Raw genomic sequence first — 22,415 nt, 5'->3', positions numbered from 1 at the left:
TATATATATATATATATATATATATATATATATATATATATATATACACGCGCACACACATTAGCAGTTTTACACATTTTGCCTCCAGTGTTTCCTTCCCATTAACTATGAGCTAAATGGCTGCTTGAGTAATTGTTTTCTCTTTTGGTGTTAACAAAAGAACATATGCTATTTCACTTGCATCTCATTAAGCTCTTCAAATATTAGAGTTGTAGGAGACTTGGTATTTCTACAGAAAAAAAGCAAGCATATTTCCATTAGCAGTATTTGACAATGTGTTAGTTATTAATGCAAACTATTTTCAAATGAAATGTTTTATGACCATTCTTTCTTTTGAACTCAGAAGGCTGCAAGCATGTTATGGCTAGAGGGCTCATAACCATAGCCTCCTCTTGGACCCCAGCCCAAGAAGACAGTTCAGCCCACAGGAGCCCTACCTGCATTTCATGAACCAGATTTGAGGTCAAACACAGGCTGGGCCAATCAGATTCACTCCAGAGACACAAAGTCCTCAGAGCTGAGGCCCAGCAGTGGCAGTGTTCTGTGGGGAGGGAGGGTGGGACGAGTGTCCATGATTTTCACTTAACCAGCCCTCATGCAATACTTTCTGTGTCCCAATGTCCCAAGTCCTTTCAGATACTACCTCTTTTAATTATTATTATCTCCATGTTTCAGACAGGGGAAATTGAGGCAAAGAGTGGGTAGAGAACTTGTCGATGATCACACAGTTAGCAAGCTGAAGAGTTGGGATATGAACTCAGACAGGGTTTGGCTCTAGAGAGTGTGCTTTTAACCACGCTCTGGTGGGCCCAACATTCTGTTGTCCTTCCCACACTCAGTTTTTTGCTTCCTGGATTCCATGAAATACTCTAGTATCCTACTCAATTTTTGTTGTTGCTTCAGTTAGCCAGAGTTGGATTCTGTTACCTGAAACAAAAAGCAACTTAGCAGAGAAAGCACTCCGCTCCTTTCTCACTAAGATTGCTTCTACAAACCCTATTTGAAGGATACTGAAGTCACCATCAGTTTGCACTGTCAATGTCGCAGCTCTGCGATGCAAACGTAATGTGGACTAGCAGACATGGGGGAGGGTTGGGGCAGAGGAGGCTTGTAGAACATCCCAGCAAATGCAAGCTTGTATATACTTTGCTGCCAATAGTTAAAGCTACACCTTTTCACAGATGCTTTGTCAAAAGCATCTTTGTATTGGTCAGTAGGTGAGCCTGTGATGGAGCAGAGTGGGCTTGGAGCTCACCAGCCCGAAAACTTAGGACACCCTCCCATCTTCCACCCACGCCCTCTGAAGCATGAACCACAGTGAAGCTAAATGTATCCCTGGGCAACATCCTTTAGAATAAAAGATACTTTCCCCTGAGGTCCTCAAAAACAATTCCTTTATCCAGAGCCTTTCATTTTGCTTTTAATCTAACATTCATTGAACTTACAAAATGGAGCATTTTTCTGAATGCTTTACCTGTATTCATGCTTGTAAGCCCCACAAGAATCAGATGAGTTTGACAGATGAGGAAAACTGAGGCAGAAAGGAAGTGTGCAGCGAGGATCAAGCGCAGACAGTGGGTTGCAGAGCTGACATGATCACATTACTGATTGTGTAAGAAGGTGATACTCTGCTGTCCCATACCATGGTGGGTAAAGATGACCAGGAAAACATGCTGACAAACATGAACTGTGATTCTGATAAAAATGGCTGATAACTGTGCAATCCAAATTATCCAATTTAATGAAGCTGAAGAGAATTGCTCATTTAGGATACGACTAATAAGAAGATTAAACATTGGCCTTCAAGCTAGAAAAGAAAGTAAATCATGTGCTTCTTCAAGAATTAGAGAAAGTCTGATTTTCCAAAGTGATAGTGCTATTTAGGAAAACCCAAAAGTATCTATAGAAACCCCAAATGTAGAGTAGATCAATTAAAAGAAGAAAACTACAATAAGTTCTGGGGGGTGGGGAGGCAATTGTCACTCAGGATATCATTCTGATCACTTCTTAAGACCTGATCACTTCTGTCCTTAGCATTTTGGGGGAGCTATCAATGTCTTGTTACAAAGTGTATCTTCTGCAACAGGATTTTACTCTCTACACTAGTAATATGAAACATAAATGAGATTTGTGACTTTAGAAATTGTCCCAAAGAAATATGCTAGATAATACTCAGACTTGTTCCGAATTTCCTCGTTTTGTGAGAGCATTTTATCTCTAGCAAGGAATTAATCTTCAAAAAGCCCTGGGAATGCATTGATGTTGCAAACACACGCTTGTGGAGAAAGGACATCTTGGGGTCATAAGGAGGGTTAATGCTCTCTCAGACTGTCAAAAATGGGAGCAGCATGATTTACAGAATCTCCCCGCGCTGTCAAACAGCCCTGGCATATCGACGCACGGGTCTTGGCATTGGCTGGGCTGCTGGCATGATGGAGACGCTGGAGTCCTTGTTACCCTAGTTGTACCTGGCAGGCCATGCTGGGTCTGTGCAAAGATAAAATGAGAAGTCCCTGGGCAACCAACCGCAGGCTGTCTGTCTCTGCTACACATGCTGCTGGCTGTAACTTTGTAGTTTATGTAAAAATAGTTGTTTTCTGAAATGGAATGAAAGCAAGGCGAAGGGTGGCAAGCATAGGCAACCAAGAAAGAAGTTCAAACACAGAGGCCCAAGTCTAAAAGAATTCTGTTGGCAGAGCTGGTTAGGGGTTGACTGACAGCCAGGATGCAGCCACATAATTTTTTTTTAATTATGTTTTGGTCAATGTATGCGAGTGTTCACTGCAGATAGAAATACATCAGTGTTTTCAAAAATGGAAATACCATAATATTGTACAGAATTTTCCCTTCCTTCTATTGGCACAGAATGTCTGTCTGTTTCAGCAGTATATGGAATATTCATATCTAGATATTTCAGGATAAATTCTTACTTTTAAAATCACGTGCACATTTTAGGTGCCCGGCGTTATTTTTTGCATTGGGTAGGAAACTACTCATTTCTTCTGCATGGATTCATGGTCAGTAATACTCTGTCATCTGATGAACTTACTGTAAGAATCTTTAGTATCAGCTTCCTATAAAGAATAGTAGTCACGTCTTCTCATGAAAGAAAACATCAACATTCCAATCGATCATCTTACTGAAGCTAAAAAGGACTCTTTGCTAAGCAAAAGCTGCATTTTTGGAGGTAAGCATTACTCAACTTTTGTTTTTCTCTCTATTTTTTTTTTAAAGTTTAGTTTTCATACAACATCATATTAGTTTCAGGTATACAACACAGTGACTCAATACCTATATATCTTACAAAGTGATCAGCATGATAGGTCTAGTAACCATTTGTCACTGTACAAAGTTATTACAATATTATTGACTGTATTCCCTATACTGTATATTACATCCCCATGACTTATTTATTTTGTTACTCAACTTTTTTGAAGCCAACTAATAGAACTCTCGTCACTGTTAAATTAGCTCAATGTTTTTCACCTCAATTCTCTTCTTTACCTACAAATTAAAGTTTGAAGATGAAGGCGATACAACTGTAGCAGAGATTATCTTTCTCTATCCATGACTGTGTTTATTTGTTAACTTTATTGTTGCGTAGGTAAGATGTTTTCATTATGTAAGAGTCCAACAACGGAAGTTAGAATAGGCTATCCCCACGGCACCCAAGTTAAGAAAAAGAAGTGAGAGAACAGGGAGAGTGGGAGAACATGGGATCACTGTCAGGAAAGGCTCAGTTAGTCACTGGGCTCAGGGAAAGCCTGACACCTCTGTTCTGTGGGTGGGCAGAGAACTAGGGCAGCAACCAAGACAGACTGCAGGAACTCAGCCAACAGTATGAAACCTGAACCAGGAAGAGTCACCAATTTTTCTCTAGGAGTAGACAGAACAGTGAAGGACTTGCTAGACAGGAGGACTCCACAATTTCCATATATGAGAGGTCTAGGGTCTTTGTCTTGAAGCTACACTTTTATAGCAAATATAGTGTTTTACGTGAGGTTGGATTTCATTCTGGGGAGATGGAGGTGTGTGGCCAAGGGATATTTATGGCTACAGCTTCTTTAAGAGGGCCACTGATGTTGATGAATATTAATGAAGTCCCACCGGAAATGGTGGAAAGAGGAACCTGTGAGGTCAGCACAGGATGTTTTAAAGCCCAGGCTGGGAATTGTTGGGCCAGGTGGGAACACATCTTTCTCATCCACAGGTACAGGAACAGCAAAGCTTTCCATGGAAAGATAATGAATGCATTTAAGATACAGCGAGGCCAGACTTTCTTCTGAGAGGAAATGAAAATAGTGATAAGACCCAGAGGTAAGACCAAGGTGGGATTCTGGGGCTAACCAAGCATTTCATTTCAGTCATGCCATTCAATGTTCAGGCTGCTGGACTGGGTTAAGGGCAGGCAGGGAGAGCTAACCTGAGTGCATTCTTCTCAATCTAAGATCACAGACCTTTACTCTTGAGTCATTGATTTTTGTCATATAATTTGCATTCTCAATTTACTTGTCATAGTCCTTCTGGGAAATTCTAGAATCTTCTCTGATGACCTAAGGGGAAAAGTCTCTCACCACATTTTAGAACACCAAGATCAGCCTTCCCCACTTGGCTGGGTGACCAGTTGCCATGGTAGCATACTATATGGTCTAAGTATAGACTTTGTGAAATGTTCTACCTATGGAAAATTTTCAAAAATAGAACACAGCCTATTGTAACCTAGATCCACAACATTTTCTTAATATTTATCAGGGGTTTCTACAGATCTGAGACAAATTTAGACTAACCAGAAAGCAACTGGATAACTGGAAATGGCTTTCTTTCTTTGTCAGTCCTTCCATGAAGACACAGGTGAACTTTTAATTTTTCAGTAATGTACAGACTTTAGTATGAAAAAGTCTGCATTTCCAGTGGAGGCTCAATCGAGGGATATGGCAGTGCCTGAGAGAAGAACTCAGAGAAATTATCAATTAGTGTTGAGATGAAGGAAGTACAGAAGAATCCATTTAAATTTGCATAAAGAGGGAATAAAAAGAACAGATACACACATTTCTATTAAGGAAAAAATAATCGGTCAAGTTATATATCTCTATTTAGACTGTAGCTTTAAAAATAACAAGGTTTTTTTGGTTTGTTTGTTTTAATTTTAGAAAAGACAAAAATCCCCTAGGGCTCTTGGGAACTCAAAGTCCCTCTAGTAGAAAAGTCCTGTTGTCTAGAATGCTGATTTCTTTTTCCTGGCATGATTGCTAATTCCCCACTGCTAACCTCTAAGTACACCCAGTGGCAAGAGTTCTATGGTAGAACTGTGTTACAGAGCTAAGAGGTTGCATGTACAGTAAGACCATACAATTGAAAACATATATTAAATCAAACAAAAGATCTAAAATATTTCCTAATCTTTCAGAGATGACCTGAAGCTTCATTGTTTCAGAGAAAGCTGTTGGCATCTCTCCTCTTTTGATCTGACTTTCATTTCCATATAGGTGACAAAACACTCTAGAAGAGCAGCCAACCTGACCTTGGTATCAGAGGGTGGCCCACTGCCCTGAAGACTACAAGAGCTGATCGCTCTTTATTACTTTCTGGTCACTTCAATCAACTTCTTTCTCATGTATCACTGTCCTCTCCATGTATTGTACATCCTTATAGCTCTGTGTGCATCACAGTAAGATTCAATATACTCTTTACATAACTGTCTGTCCTACCAGACTTTGAGCATCTCAGTGGCTGAGAACATGTCCTTTTTTATGTATATTCAACTTAATATACAAAAACTTATTTAAATTTTTAAATCTCTCATCACCAATATCATCACCACTAACAGTATCTACCACTAACTTTATTTAAACTTCAGTTGAAGAGAATTGCTATGCAAATACATACAGATCTAAGAGTATAGCATTTATTCCAAATCCCAATTTATCACCTAATGTGATTTTTTTTTAATTTCGTAAGCAAAATACTAAAAAATAGCTCCTTCATAATACAGAGGCTAGGGATTTATTTCCCAAAGACAAAATGAGTATTCTGAGTTTCCGTTTATGGATTCCAAATTTCTTTTGATTTTACTCTTAAGAGAGTTAACTGCAAATACTTGATGAACTACAGTGCCCTAAAAAGCCAAATAAAGATTGCAATAATAGGGGGCTGGCCAAGTGGTGCATTAGTTAAGAGTTGGCTTGGGATGCCAGCTCTGAGCAGCAGGGCCCCAGTTCGGATCCCACATGAGGGCCAGTGATGCTGCGCCCTCTACAGCTGAGATGGTGAATAACGGCTCGACCTGGATCTGGGCTGCCGTGAGTGCCCGGTGGCCGGCGGCCGGTAGCCGGCAGCTGGCGTGAGCTGCCAAGAGCCTCCATGAGCAGCCGTCCAGTGGGCGGCGACCAACCTGCCTTACCCGGGAAGAGCGCAATGATAATACCAACATGGGCCAGTGAAGCGATGTCCTCCACAAGTAGACTGAAGAACAAAAGGACAGCAACTTGTTTGTTCCCCTTCCCCTGATTCCCCAGCACTGTTCCCCTCCCCCAATTCCCCAATAAAATCTTAAAAAAAAAAATTTGCAAAAATAATCACCTTCTTTCATTTTAATGTCACAATGCATATTACTTATAATTTATATCAAATTACATATTACTTAAAATTTATATCATTTATATAAAAATACATAGTGTACATAGGTACTGTTTATCAAGATCTCTCCACTCCTCTACACATATGACTGAAAAATGCATGATTTGAACAAACTAGAAATACACTCAAAAATGATTACCTCCAAAACAGAAAAATAAAGGTGTTCATTTTATGTTGTAAAAATATGGTGAATTGGAGGAGAGCAATTAGACCCATCTCTTTCTATGCTGGTCATCTTTCCCATCATGAAAAACATACTTCAGCATTTTGTAACTCAGTGACTGATGCACTTGCTTGAATGAATCCTTACCAACAAGTAAAATATCATTTCGATTACTTTGTGCCATTTCAAAACCGAGGTGACTCACTCAGTAATGAGATAGAGTAAAAAGCAGTTGTTTTTAGTGGGTTTTTCCTGGGGCAGGGAATAATTTTAATTTACTTGTCCCAGATGCCACATTTCATCTAGTTGGTATTCCCTCCGTTACTGGGCCTGTTCTTCCCTTACTCAATAAATATGGAAATCTATTCCTCGTCCAGTTTGAACATTGTAATTTTTAGAGCAGTTTTACTCTTTCTGACAAGCATATTTCCACTTTCCGTTCAGTCCTGGAGAATGTGAAGAAATGTACTCTTCCCAGAAAATGCTTTGCATGTGTAAAACATATTTCAGGGTTCAAATTTTCTACATGTATTGTTTAACTAGTCTTTACAACGAGGCCTCACAATGTCTTCCCACACTAGGAAGCTAAGCAGAGATTGAGAGTGTGGAGTGAGTGGGACAGGTCTGGCTGGGGCCAAGTCTAATTTCCAAGTTCAATTTCAAGAGTCTTCCTTTCCAGAGTCCCATTTCTGAGGAACATCCAGCCCTCATCTCAGAATCATCAAGGTTCCAGTCCTACACACAGATTAGATTTTAACCATTTGCCATTTCTTAGGTCCTTTCCGGAAAAAGGTAGGTGGTAACTAAAGTAATTTAATAATGAAGGAAAAATTTATTAGATCAACGCCCCTTTCCTGTAATTTTAATCTACTTCTTGGTGTCCTTTAATACTAGACAGTCTCCTTTATTTTTCTGTACTTTGATATTTTTGATACTTTTGTACTGAGTTATATCAATGAGCCCCTATTTGAAAAAAACGTGATATTGCAAAATATTTTCTTTTATAGTCAAATTATAGCTATATTTACCCCATTAGAAAACTGTTCTTTGTTTAATAAAAACAACAATAAAATAGTCATCCTGATTTCTTTGGAAAAGACCATAGTATACTTGAGTTTGAGTTGAGGAGGTGTTCGGGTGGAATTAGCAGAAAGTTTAGCCAGTTAGGCAATGACAGTCCCCCATTTCAGTCTCCGCAGTGGAGATCTAGAGCTAGAGCTCTCTTGCAAACTCGCATAGCTGTGGTGGTTGATTTCCTACCTAAGTATTTTTAGAAATGTACCACTATATAAAACACACATCTTTAGACTAATAACCAGAACCAGACTGACTGACCCCTCTGTAGCATACTCTGAAAGAGGCCTTATAAAAATACAAAGGTAAGACTATCTCCAATGCAAAATAAGCCTGAAAGAGTCACAGCCTTTTCCCTCAAATATTCACAGGTAGAAATGTGAAAGCTGCAGGGGTCCATGAAAAAAGGCAGGTATCCACAAGCAGATTTGATGAGAATTGTAACAAATGGAGCTCTGCTTTGAAAGTTATTGTTGAGAGGTGAGCAACTTAGAAGAAATAAGCAAGACTAAACTAAAGCCAGCGGGGAGACCCGTGGATTAAGACATGAACCAACGGTTCAGGTTGAACAACCTGTGGATCCAATTTAACTGCATCTCTGTGTGGGAACGAGGACGTTGATGCGTCTCTCACTTTGGAAGCTAGGCCTTAAGGCTTCAGAGTCACAGATTCCCACCCCATCCGACTGCAACAACTCCATTCATCAGCCTGCCAAGTGCAGAAAGACGTCTGAGTCAACGAGTTAGTTACTCCTGTGTTCCACTTAAGTGCTGTGTTTGCAGGTCATTATTTAACAAGATCAAACTGAGCATGTAGAGTATCTTAAAAATAGAAGTTCAGAGTCATAGCCAACAGATAGATCATCAAACTAATATTTTAGTAATAATTTCTTACATTCAACCTTGCATAAAGTATATATTTTATACATTATATATATAATTGCTTATTCTTAGACCATTCATATTACATAAATGCTCAGGTTATACTTTCAGATATAATATCGTGGTCATGTTAATGTTAGATAATCAATGGTGAATATGTACAAAATAATTTAATATAAAGAAGAGGATTAGCCTTGATTCAATAAAAATATATGCTAAGATTGGAAAAATGTTTTAGTTATTAATCAGTAGCAGCCTAAAAGGTATATCTGGTCCCCCAACAATAATTAGGAACATATAATCAAAGTTCACTGCCTTTGTAAAGATTTAGTTAACTGAATAATCAATTCAGAAAGGTTTCCTATTTTAAATATGGAAGTCCAAAGGTTGACCTTGATCTGAAAGAGCCGGAGTGCAAGAAATCAGGTGAATTTTCTAAATCCTCTGAATCTTGCCAACAGAGCACACTCCAAAATCGCTAGTTACTAATTTATTTTATTAATTCAGTTCAATCTGTTGCTTCCTTTTGCTACCAAATGTTTTCTTGGGCATCATGTTTATAATAAAAATGTTTGCTTTAAAATGAAAACATTTGCTTTGGTGACATGAGTTTCCATGAGCAGCTGAGCCTTCCCAATAACTGAAAAGAAACTAACTTCATATTGTTATAGAGAATATCACCAGGCTAGCATAAAGGGAGGACCAAATAGTTTTGCTTTTAAGATTAGAGACATGATTGAACATAACTGACTTAAATACAATACAGTGACCAGTTCATCAAAAATTAAACTGATGAAGAAGTCCTAAAAAAATAAAAGCTGAATCTTCAATTACAGAAATAATTTCAGGAAGTGATAAGAAATTAAAGCACTGTGGCTAGAGAAAGGAAGTTAAGTCCCTGCATGGTACAGAAGGTTAAAAGAGAAAAGGAAAAGAGCTAAGAGGTAAAGTTGACAAGGTTTCTGGAAACTAAAAATCAGGAATTGAAATTGTTGTCAAGACTATTGTGGAAATATGGTAGACCCTGAAGGGGAAAGAAACAACAAAGTGGAATTGTGGGGTTGGTGACTGCCTAGGACATAGTTTGATATAAAATATAAAAGCAACATGTTGAGATTTGATCATTTGGAGATGAGACTGCTAGTACAGAGGACACATCGGAAAGAGAGAGAGATTCGTGGGTTTCTGCAGCAGGACTCTTCTTGTCCTTGTGTGACAAAGACAGGCAGAGCACATCACTGGAGGCGAAAGCACCATAGATGAAATGGCGCGGTGACATCTTGTTTTCAGAAAAAGTACGGGGAGCTATCAAGTCAGACTCACAATGTGACTCGGGAATTTCTAGAGAAAATTCGATTTATTAACTTGAATGAGTTTCTCACACGTCATGAGTGAAAGGAGAGACAGCCAAGCCGTTTTGTGTGATCAGCGTAGGAACTTACACAGTAGACACAAGATGGGCTGGATTTGGTTTTTAAAGTCAGATTTAAAACTTAAAATAAAGTAAAAGTATTTTTCTATGTAATTCTGCAAGCCCGAAAATCAAGACAGGAAGACCAAAAGAAATTAGGAATCTGGATACTCAGTTAAAATATATACCCTGTATACACACACACACACACACACACACACACACACACACACACACAATTAAGTACTCTTTCAAAATATGGCACGTTTTTACAGGAGGAAGAATTTGATCTAAAAAGATACAGAGGGTAAAAGAGTATGAAATCCTTTGGAGGAAATGAAAAGAACGGATGTGTATATTCAGTTCTTACAGATAGTAGCTGAGGGGGTTATAAAATAAAGCTAAATCAAATTGATTGGCAGCAAGGGAGAAGTGATATTAAAGAGAAAGTGATAAGAAAGGAAAATCGCGTCTATGGTGATACACTGTAGAAATAATAAAGTAATTATAATGAAGACACTATGGGAATACCCAGCATGTACAAAGGAGGAGCTAGAGGCTACATGAATATTATTTAAAGTTCATTGGGAAAAATGAGCTGAATGCTATAGAAAATGCAATTAGATATTGTCTTATCCACTGGATCTATAACTGAGCCAAAGTTTTGCATTATAAGTACTTTTTAGATCAACCCATAATAATGGAATTTCTTGTTTAGACATATGGTAAGTCCTCACTTAACATCAACAGGTTTTTGGAAACTGTGACTTTAAATCAGTGGTTCTCAACCTGTGGGTCGCGACCCCTTTGGGGGTCGAATGACCCTTTCACAGGGATCGCCTAAGATCATCGGAAAACAAAAAGATATTTACATTAAGATGCATAACAGTAGCAAAATTACAGTTATAGAGTAGCAACGAAAATAATTTTATGGTTGGGGGTCACCACAACATAAGGAACTGTATTAAGGGGTCATGGCATTAGGAAGGTTGAGAACCGCTGCTTTAAATGAAACGATGTATAATGAAACCAGTGTTACCAAAGGTTAACTGATAGAAACACGACTTAAGTTCTTACGGCATATTTCTTATCACAAAAACATCACCAAACTTCTAAATAGAGACCAAAAACACTCTTAATATTAAACACTGAAATAAATGTGAGTTATATACACATTTAAGAAAGATGAATAAAAACAAGTAAGATCATTATTTTTTAACCCGATTATTCTAGTTCAGGGTGGCAGTGGCCAGAGCTTCTCTGGGCAGCACAGGGTGCCAGGCGGGACCCACCCTGGACAGGACGCCCTTCCATCTCAGGGCCTCATACCCACCCACACTCACTCAGCCTGGGATGATGTAGACACACCATTCACCTCACTCGCACATCTTTGCGATGTGGGAGAAAACGGGGGGACCGGGAGAAAAGCCACACAGGCATGGGGAGAACGTGCAAACTCCACACAGACAGTGGTCCCACCAGAAATAGATTTTTTTCCCCCTCATCAATGTTATAACAAAACGTTGAACTCAACAATGTTATTTGAGAACCTGCTGTACTCAGTTCAGCTGGAGAATCTTTTAATCCCTCTACAAGTCTGTATAATTCACTTAATTTGAATCATTCAGCATTGTTACTTAGTAGGTAACTTGCTTTAGATCAGTGTATAGAAATATATAGAAATTGAGAGATTGAAATTTTTGTAATGTTTTGACATTTGTATACCAAAATTATACCAGTAATCAGAAACACACACTTAAACACATTAAAGAGATCACAACTCCACTGCAAAGGAAATTTTCTTTTTGTCACATATCACAACTCTCATAGTAAAAATTCAGCACACAGAGGAAAACACTGAAATAATTCAAGACATTAAATTTAAACCAGGCAATTCAATTATGAAATTTAAAAGTGCTTTCTTTTCTCATTTGGGTGTGTCTTTCTAGCTCTCTTCCTACTAGTCTATCTAGATTCTCTAAACTAGAAAGAGAATATGGATTTGTAATAGAATTATGATAGCAAGCTTAGTACAATCGGTAATTATTGTAGTCTGACACAATCGCAATCTCTGTAACAGTCTCCAAGCAGAAATGAGTCGGCTAAACATCTTGTGAGAACTAGGATCATGCTTTCTCTGCCTTCATTTATTCACCTCCCATGTGACATAAAGGACTCTCCCAGGTCCCTTGTGTTTAGACTGAGTTTCAAGATGACAACCATTCAGATGTAGACTGTGATGCTCATACATCAAAGAAATAGCAAGAACCACCTGACAGTTGTTTGTCTCCCCTCTCCTAATTCTAGACTAATCGTTTTCTTGACTTAAGTAATGCTAAATATTTGTGGTTCAATTTCTCTCACTTCTACCTAACACATACCTCCCACCCCCACCCTAAAAAGCTGCATGCAGAAACCGGCAAACATCTAAAGATGTGAAAAGTGACTCTAAGCAACTCACTGCAATCAATCATTAGTTATGATGGGACATAAATTGACAGGACCGAGCAAAATTGAGAACAGGGTATTTTGTGCCTTACTCAGTTATGTGATCATACAAGGATGCAAATAAATTGCAGTTGTGAGTTTTAATGACAGACCTGAGTCTGAAGATAAAAATACGGACCTCCAGAGACAGGCATCTGTTAACAGAACAAAACAAAACAAAACAAAAGATTAAAAAGTACTATTCTTTAGTCTGATTTTTTTGAAATAGTTATGAGGTAAATCAGATCACAAAATGATATATGTTGCACTGTTAGTTGCAAACACTCACAGACAATCACAAACACACACACCCCTAATCAAAAGAGACCAGGAAAAATAAGTCATAAAATGCTCATAGTAGAATTACTGTGTTATGAATAAGTGAGTTAGTTAGGACAACTTTGCCTTTATCAATGAAAATATCTCTCCATTGTCAAGCACCTTGACAATGGTACAATTTAAAATACTAAAATATTTTTTAAAATGCAGGCATATAATAAAATGAAATGCCAATATTTTAAAATATCTTCTAACCATTTAATACGTTTATATTACCAGGTGAATGAAAATTATAGTGCTTTTCTTTTATTTTATAAGTAAAAAGACAATAAACGAGTAATAAGATAAATATTATAAAATAGTCTTTCTTACCAGGAATAAATCCATCATGAACATTAACTTGTTTGGTGGCAGAATGAATGCACCACAAGTTTAGGTCAACTAAAGCCATTTCTTGACGTTCTTAAATTGTTGAAAATGGTGTCTCAAATGAATAGGGAGAAACACATAGATGTCTACAAATGCTGACAAGGAAAGTTCCATTTCCTTACATGGAAGCCCATGTTTTATCCTGTTTTCATATTTTTAATTTGTGGCTTCTGCACTAATTACATTTTGATAAAACTGACCTGTGCTTTTATTTTCTTTAAAAAACAAATGGCTTTGATACATTTTAAATAAAAATCAAACTAACCTTCAAAATATTTTTTACACATTTACACTTTTTCATGAAAATACCGGGCTGCCAAAAAAATGTATACACATGACTTGCATTCACCTTTTGTTATCGGTGTATATCGAGTATTACAATTTTAATAGGTTTTTCCTTTCTTAAAATGTGTATACATCTTTTTGGCACCCTCTGTAGTTACACTGTTAGTTACTATTAGTTACTAGGTAACAAAAAATTATTCTATGATTTCAATATTTAAAACAACAATTTGCATGGTTATTATTTTCAATGCCTTTTTTCTATTTGGTCACTATATTTATTTATAAGTTATATTCGTTGTAATGGTTTTTTTTCAGACCTAATTGAAGAAAATATTGTGCTACCATGACTTGTCAGCTATGATGCTTTTTACACCCTACTTTTACTCTGTTCTTACCTGATCCTAAACTATGTCCAAAGATCTATCTATTAGCAACGGGATTTAATGAGTGACATGAGGAAGAGGGCGCTTACAGTTATTATGGAAGTTCAGAATTCATGACGATTATGGAAAAGTACAACACAAGATTTTTTTCAACAGCGAAAGGCAGAAAAAAGATTAAAAGAAATGAATGAATAAAATGTTCGGGTTTTTGGATGTTAAATGATTGAAACAGTTTCTATTTAAATGCAAATTTGACTTTTTAAAAGATGGGACTACCAGTAACTGCACCCTAAATGGTAAAATGAAAATCAATTTGAAATATGGGATGAATAAAGGATATGTGGACTTTCCGGGAATAATTTTTTATTATGAAAACCCTGATGCATTTTCCTTTGCTCAATCCATCTTAGACTTTGGACAGCTATGTCTGGGATGAAATGCAAACATTTTTTAATTTGTTTAAGCACAAACATGGTTGGCTCACTAGAAGCTTCCTTGTTCATTCAAATCAGATTTCACAAAATAATGATCAACAGTATGATGTATGTAAAATACAAGACCAAAACTAAGAGTTTAACTGCAGCATTATAATGACCAATCGTCACTATGTGTTTTTTATGACGTTGGGGAAATCACTTTAAGAAATGGAAATCACTACATTCTATTGATTCAAGAACAGAATCTTCAGACATAAGTCAGCAGAGTTGACACTTTCAAATACATAAAATGTGACATCTGCTCTTACAAATGCACTATACAGGCTGTAAATCATCAAAGAGAAAAACAGTTCAATGTCATTTCAGCCACTGCAAGCTATGGTTTACAACTGAGAGATAAAAATAGTCATACTGTCTCTGTGACATCTAAACCACTTTTCTATTGCAGTAGTCTGTGTTCTAATTTATCTTTGTGGTTGAATAGCACACAATCAATTGTAAGCAACTAGTGTAGTTTGATTCCAGTCAATGGCAATTTTCTATAGCTTTATCTTTTTCCCCGTTGAGGTGACTTTTAGTAATATCCACAACACACTATCTCAATTTTGGGGGTTGGTTAAGTATGTCGAGCTTTTAGCCATCATTCTAAGGGCTAACATATGGGGCTAAATCATACATGAAATGTACTTTAAATAAAATAGAGTCATTAACACTTGTATGCATTATACTAAAGACCTATAATCCAATAGAAAGAAGAAATTTTAATTAGGCTTAAAATAAGACCAGAAAGAGCATTGCTTTTGTATAAGATTCCTGGTTCCATCACTTATTAACTATGAAAATTCAAGCAAATTATTTAACCTCTATGGGAATCAGGTAAATCACCTGAAAAAAATGGGATAAAAATTCCTATCTTTTAGGGGCAGTTTTAAAGATTAAGTGAGACAACGTAAATACCTAATACAGTGCTTGACTTATATGCTAGATAACATAGTAAATAGTAAAAACTATTATTATTATTAATGTTGGGATTTTATTACAATCAATGTTGGTATAATAAAATGGAACACTTTTTGTGACTACAGTAAATAGCAATGTTTATTCACTTATTCCATCATTGAAAGAAAACCAACATAGTAGCCTACGCCTGGAATATGTATGATTATATTTTGATTTTAGTTTTTAAATAATGCTAATAGCAAATATTTTTTAGAAATTTATTTTGTGTAATCTTAACATGAAAATAACATAAGTGGTTATTAAAATGTCTATAATGAAAGTGATTGTAGCAAGTATTATAGCCTAAGTACCATGTGTTTAACCATATTGACGAGCTCAAAGGAAGGTAATACTTTCTATAAATTAGTAGCAGTTGCTGGCAAATGGGATCCTCTACAAGTTAATCAGGATTTTATCACATTTGTGCACGTCTTAAATAATAACATTAACAAATTGGAAAAATAAGAATTACCACAGTAAAATATAGCTAAATAGTTTTACAGTAGAACTTGCTACAAAACAGCTATAAATCACCAAATTTCTATAATTTTTTTTTTATAATGAGCATAAAATAATGAGGAAAGACCTGCTAATCAAGCTGGTTTCTAGAATGACAGAGATTGGTCATTGACAACCTTCCTGGAATTGAAACACAGTGTCTTTTCTTTTTCCCCACAGCACTGCAGCGGAGCTCAAAGCCCAGTCTCCCGGTATCCACCAGCCCCTTGGCTAATGTTGAAAGGGAACTGCTGTCCTGGTGGATTTAAAGCTATTAGTTTAGCAGTTCTGATGCATTTTCTTTCACAAATCTTTTTATTAGGAAAGCAGCACACCCCAGGGTGTGTGCTTGTCAGACCATTATAGGCACAGCCTTTGGCTGCCCTCCATGCCTCAGTTTGCCAAATGTGCATCCAGTTATTGTCTAAAGCACTCCCTGTCATATGCTCTTGCTTAAGAGACATTTTGCATGGATTCCAGACCTTTTAATGTTCTAATAAGCAGGCAATGCATTTCACTTCCATTTGTCAGGAAACAAATATTCTCTGAGCATGCATGTTTTAGATGGTGTCTGGGCTGCTTTTATTTAATGAAAGAAAACATTTCACATATAACTCCTAAGCTGCTGGGCTTTACATACATATGAGGGAACATACACTGAGAGGTTCCTGAGAAACAAAAACAGAAATAGTTTTAGAAAAATCTGATGTTTCACTAACTCACTAGGTCCTATACTGGCTTTTAAAGCAACCCTACAATCCTGCGCCCTGATGGACATACTTCCTTTTTTGGAACAACGAATTGCCTTGTTATTGTGATGGACATTTTCACTAGAACAAGGAAAGGGGAGGTGGGGAAGAAAAAAAAGGTGTAATTAGGTATATGCTTATATCTTTTTAATCTGAGCCCTGTAATTCTATCCCCATTGTCAAGGACTGCTAGATTGCAAACTTATCAAGTACAGGTGTCACTTCTTTCCCATACTTTATATTTCTCTCAAAGGACCTAATGTGTATATCACCCTCCAGTAACATTCATTAAATATTGACTTAATACCAGCAACCTTCCTTTAAACATAATACTTAACTTTAGCCGTAGGTACACCACTGGCTTTTACTTCTTGAGATACTAACTTTAAACAGCTAATTGTAATAAGTTAACCAAAATTTAGAATGAACAGGATCTTTTTGTGCATAGACTTCCAGATCAAAAAATAACTCTTGCAGAAAAGCAAACTCCATGTAATTGCAGGTATTTTAGCTGTGTCTTCCAAAGCTTAAGTTCAAGCTCATCCATGAAGCCTCCTTCCTAACTCCAGAATGCATAGATTTCTTTTTTTCACTTTCATTAGCAATAACGCTGAGTACAAACACAAGCTTAGTACACACTTGCTGATGGACTGAATTACGTTGGAACTGGACCGCAGACTCCTGGACTCCAAAGGTTCAGAAAAGCTAGAAGTCCCTTAGAAAACCACCCTGTGCCTCACAGTCGTGTGTTTGCCAGTCCTATGCATTCTCCCAGTGCCCACAAAACAAACCACTACTTTCCAAGTGTTCGCAGAGCTGTCAGTAATCACGACTGCTCTGCTGGAAAGTATGGAGTTGTCATAATCTGTTTTTCAATGATGCAACCTTTTTTATTACATGCTGTCATTTGATACAGTTCAATGGAATCCTTTCTTGAAAAATTAATTTAACCTACTGGACATATGTCTAAAATTGGTAGAAAAAAAGAGAAATAGCACAAATAAACAGCAGTGTATGAACTTTTCAGTAGAAGGCAGCATGTCTAACTTTTTATGTAGCTCGTGGCAGCTGTACGCCAGTTGCTAGAGTTTAAGAACAGTACATCCGAAAGTGGAAACTAAGGACCTGTGTTTCAGGGATCTGAAACGCTCAGCTGGGGATAGGAATCCATGAACACGGTTTCAATACGATATCTGATGAATGTAACTTGTTTGCCACTAAACCACAATTTCAGAAGGAAGGAAATCTATTGTTGCATGAACAATGGAACCTCCTCCAATTCTTTCTGGAATACTGCGGGGTAATATCAAAAAATAAATAATAAACAAGAGTAGTGCTGATGTTTTTTGGCCAACTCGATTAATCATTTTGTCCATGAAATTGTATCATATGCTGATGCTATTTAAATACTGTCTAAAGATATTAAACTACATGAGTAATAACAATGCTGACATATGGGTTCATAGCCTTTTGGGAAGTTTGTCTAAGAAATTGGAATGTTCTCAGTTATAGCACGGATATCCTAAGTGAAGAAAATATTTCTTTTGTAAGAAGACTCTAGTTGCTTTCAATTTAGCATGACTTTTTCCATGCACCTATATTTTACCTGCTTCACTTCCCGTGAATTTAAATTTGAACTCATGATTGTTTGGACATTCAAAACAGGGAAAGCATGCTACACATTTTCCCCCCCCCATTTTTATAGATTAAAATTATTTCTTCTTACTCTTATAAGCGTCTTTTGTCAAATGAGAATAGCTTTAATTGGAGTGGTTTTCATTTTCTCAGGTCAACTGGTAAAAGACTGGTTAAATTATTTGTACATTTGTTTGAATGAGAGGATTATGCTATATCCAGATTTACAAATTATCTTAATTACCCACATTTTGAGGCTAATTTATTGGTAGAATGAAATATCTTAAAATTCTACAGAAATAAATTGCTGCCTGTGTGACAAGATTATTAATGGACAAATAAGAAACAGTGGGAGTTCTATCAACTGTACCTACCTTTTAATAAGGAAAAAAAATAAAATCTGTGCTCACTCAAACCATGCCTGGTCAGAGGGGCTCTGGACTGCGCGTTTGTTATTATCTGCTAGGCCTGCCCTAAACCTTGAAAGGAGAGCGGCCCACACAGCAGACCAAGTCAAGGTTGCCGCTCCTTCATCTGAGGGTGGGTCCTCCTATACACAAACACATTTCCCGTGACCCAGAGTCATTGCTCTAGAAATCACATGGGGATTTAATGATCAGTCCTAAGTCCTGCAGAGTTCGATGGGCGTGACACATTGCAAGAGAAGTCTCTCAATGTGGTGGCCTCCTCAAGGCAGGAAAATTTCTCATGGTGGCTGTCAAGTGACATTTCTCCCTGGAAAACTCATGGGCGAATCACCCGGACAGGCTATAACAATGGCCGTAAATGTGGCCCTCAATAAGTTAATTTCTTAACAGAATTTTATATACTATGAATATTCAGTTAGCTTGGTTTAAAGCTATAAACAATGCTTTTTCTTAGGGAGCACAAAGGGAGGAATGGGGTCAGGAAGGTGTCAGTAGATGATACACTCCAGTTCTTTCTTTTGACTTAAGTTTTGTTTCGTTTTCCTCCCCTCCCTCCATTTATCCCTTTCTTCCTCCCTCCCTTCCTCCTTTCTTTCCTTCCTTCCTCCCTGCCTTCCTTTGTTCTTTCCTTTCTTCCTTCCTCCTTCTTTCTTCATTCATTCTTTTCTTCCTTTTTTCCCTTATTCTCTCTTTCTTAATGAGTACAAACCTCCCAGGGGCATCTGTTCTCATGTCCCATCTTGTATTCTCCTGGTTCTTCTATCTCCTCTTTTCTTTTTCATCCCTTTCGTGTTTCCACACTCTACTTTGTTTCTTTTTCTTCACTCCTCCATGAGTTAGAGCATTCTCTTCTAGATCCCTCCCTTTTCCACCACAGGCTTGGGTCACTATTTCAGAGTAATCAAATAAAAAGTGAGCAGCTCCTAATTTTGTAGCTTCTGCTGCCATTTAATCTCACCTACAACATTGCAATAGCAAAGGGAGATGTGAAATAAACAAGAAATATGCAAATGAAATATGTATTAAAACATCCAACCAGCTGTCAGTGATTTGTAATCCAGATTTAGAATAAACATGGAAGGAGGAGAGGCTGTTTTCTTTAAATTTGGAGTTTTGTTTGAATTGGAAGGTTGGGGAGCTATAGAAGTTCCATCAGAATTATACTCTTGACTTTAAAAATGATCTTCAAAATTTATCTCTAAGTTACAAAATCCTGTAGAATTTATGAGTATTGGTTCTAGAGTTTGGCTTAGGTTTACTTTTGAGCTCTTCCACTTAAGTAATCATGAAAACTTGGGATCGTTACTTAAAATCTGAAAGCCTAAGTTTTCTCATGGATAAAATGGTAATTAATCAAAATATTATTGCAAACATTAAATGTCATAATACAAATATAATATTTAGTAAGTTGCCTTATACTTAAAAAGCACATCATGAATGTGGGCAATTATCAAGTCCAGTATTGTTACATTTTAAAGAGACTATCCAAGAAGAATTTAAAAATTGGAAAAGATAGTTGAAGTAGGAGCTGTTGACAAGATGATATTAAAATACTGTATATAATTTTTAAAATGAAGAGGTCAACCAAAATTGAAATGTAAAATTTGCAAAGGTTTTATTTACAATAACCCACCACAGTCATACTGGATTCCCCCACAGTGCAATGGGTTTTGATGGGATTGTGATCCCAGCTGTATCATCTGATAACTGTATGAGATTATGAAAACCCCATTTAACCTTTCTGACTCTGGGTCCTCGCAGCCCTCTTCAACTCAACTGGGATAATAATGCCGACCACATAGCGTTATTGTAAAGATAAACTATAATAATGCATTTAACGATGCTTTATAATGAGCCTATGTTATCATCCCCATTCACTGCAGTAAAGGAACACAAATGTATTCCTCCTATAGTCACAACTCCTATTAAAAACAAATGGGAGGTTAAGTGCAAGGATCATTAGGGGTTTTGACTAAGGATCATTGTGCATGTCATCTCCATTGGACTCCCTGATAAAGTCCAGGTGGCTGGTATATGTGTCCATTTGCATAACTGAATCATAATTTTAACAGTCGTTATAGTAAGAAAGGCTTTTCTTACTACTGATTTTCGAAATGAAATAAAGCCAGCGCCTCTAGGAAAAAAAGTTGCCTGGATAAAGAAAGCACTCATGGAAAACCATGAAGCTAATTTCAGATATATTGCATTTCGATCTCTTTTCACTTGGCTCATGGAACATGTCAGGATTGACAATTACACATAATTTATCTAAAGAACATAAAGATACAGGTAGTAACTGGACATTATTTAACAAAAGCCAACGTAACAAAGAGACCAAGGATTAGCCTGCCACCAATGTGATTTCAATCCATCAAAAACTCTTTCTCTTGGAGGAAATCCTATTTATTTCTATTCTGTCTCCTCAGCACAATGAGCAGCTTTTCCGTGTGGAATCCCTACCCCACAAGAAGCAGCCTCAACCAGGGAAGTGCTGAAAACAGCCTTGAGTTACCCAGCAGGAACCACCTCCCCAGGCAAGCATTCTCTTTCTAGCTGAAAAGCTCTAGGAAGGGAGAAAGAAAGATTTTTGTTTATGTTTTTGATTTTTGGTTTTTTTTTGGTTTTTCTTGAGAGCTTGAGCTTTCTAGATATAGCAGTCTCTGTGGGCAAAACTCAGTAAATCCTTTTTCAAGTGTCCTGGAATCTCTGTATTTGTTCATCACGTCTTTCTTTCAAAATAGGTTAACTTTGGGCTGTAGGGTAAGTACTCCTTTCAGTTATTTTCTGGAACTTTAATTAAAGTATTTAACCTCTCCCCTCACCTCCTATCAGCTTCCTAATTGCTAAGATGATGATGAGGAGGAGGAGGAGGAGGAGGAGGAGGAGGAGGATGCTACCTCTCTTCTGGGTTTACTTGAAGATTAAGTGAGATTACATGTGAAAGCTCTTGTCTTGTTGCCTGGTACACAGTAACTCAAACACCTTAGCTTCTCTTCTTCCTCCTCTACTCTGGGTCCTACCAGTACCTGCTTTCTCTTTTCAACAGCGATTCAACGTGCGACTCAATACTGCTCCTTAAAGAAACACATTTTCTGCATATGGTGGGGACAAAAATCCTACAAGAGGAATTCATGAAATGTCAAGGTGAGGTTTGACACACAAATTTAAGGGGGAAGGAACTCAATTCCAATGTGACCTAATTATAAAGTGTTTGAATCATTCCTGAGTCAAGCAAAGCCACCTTGCTGTCACTAGACCCTCCTCCTCTCTGTGACCCTGGCCTGCTCTCAACAAAATGCAACCAACCTTTTGTTTCTTTACTGTGGCTATAAGATTAACATATAAATGACCTAGAATCCTACTCTAAAGACTAGGAATTTAATGGTGAATTAAACCAATAACCAATCTGACATTTAGATTCATGACAACTGGTGAACCTTTGATTATTAGTAGTTTAAAACCAGAGTTGGATCCCATGTTTGGGGAAGGGATGGAGGTAACTCATGGAATGAGCATTTTAGCAATAAGTTTGGGGCACACTGGAAATATTGGAAGGGGGCGTTAGGGAGAAGGAACTGGGAAATGGAGGCCCAAGGTAGTGGGATATTTAAGGAATGTGATTTAAGAGACAGTGCCCACCC

At 37.3% G+C, this 22,415-nt stretch overlaps 1 protein-coding gene across 5 annotated transcripts in view; it reads right to left on the bottom strand.

Annotated features, from left to right (window-relative positions):
• Nucleotides 1-22,415, bottom strand: part of TOX (thymocyte selection associated high mobility group box) — a 302,497-nt gene that overhangs the window by 178,545 nt on the left and 101,537 nt on the right. Inside the window, exon 2 of one of the 5 annotated variants that reach the window (XM_019632152.1) lies at nt 12,766-12,807. The exons of the other annotated variants lie outside the window; for them this stretch is intronic. Within the exon in view, the coding sequence (XP_019487697.1) occupies nt 12,766-12,807 (42 nt within the window). The remainder of the gene's footprint in view (nt 1-12,765; nt 12,808-22,415) is intronic. 5 annotated transcript variants of the gene reach the window in all.

Source organism: Hipposideros armiger, unplaced genomic scaffold, assembly GCF_001890085.2.
Source record: "Hipposideros armiger isolate ML-2016 unplaced genomic scaffold, ASM189008v1 scaffold_1087, whole genome shotgun sequence".
In the NCBI taxonomy this organism is placed as follows: Eukaryota; Metazoa; Chordata; class Mammalia; order Chiroptera; family Hipposideridae; genus Hipposideros; species Hipposideros armiger.
This window is presented reverse-complemented; position numbering and strand designations above follow the sequence as displayed.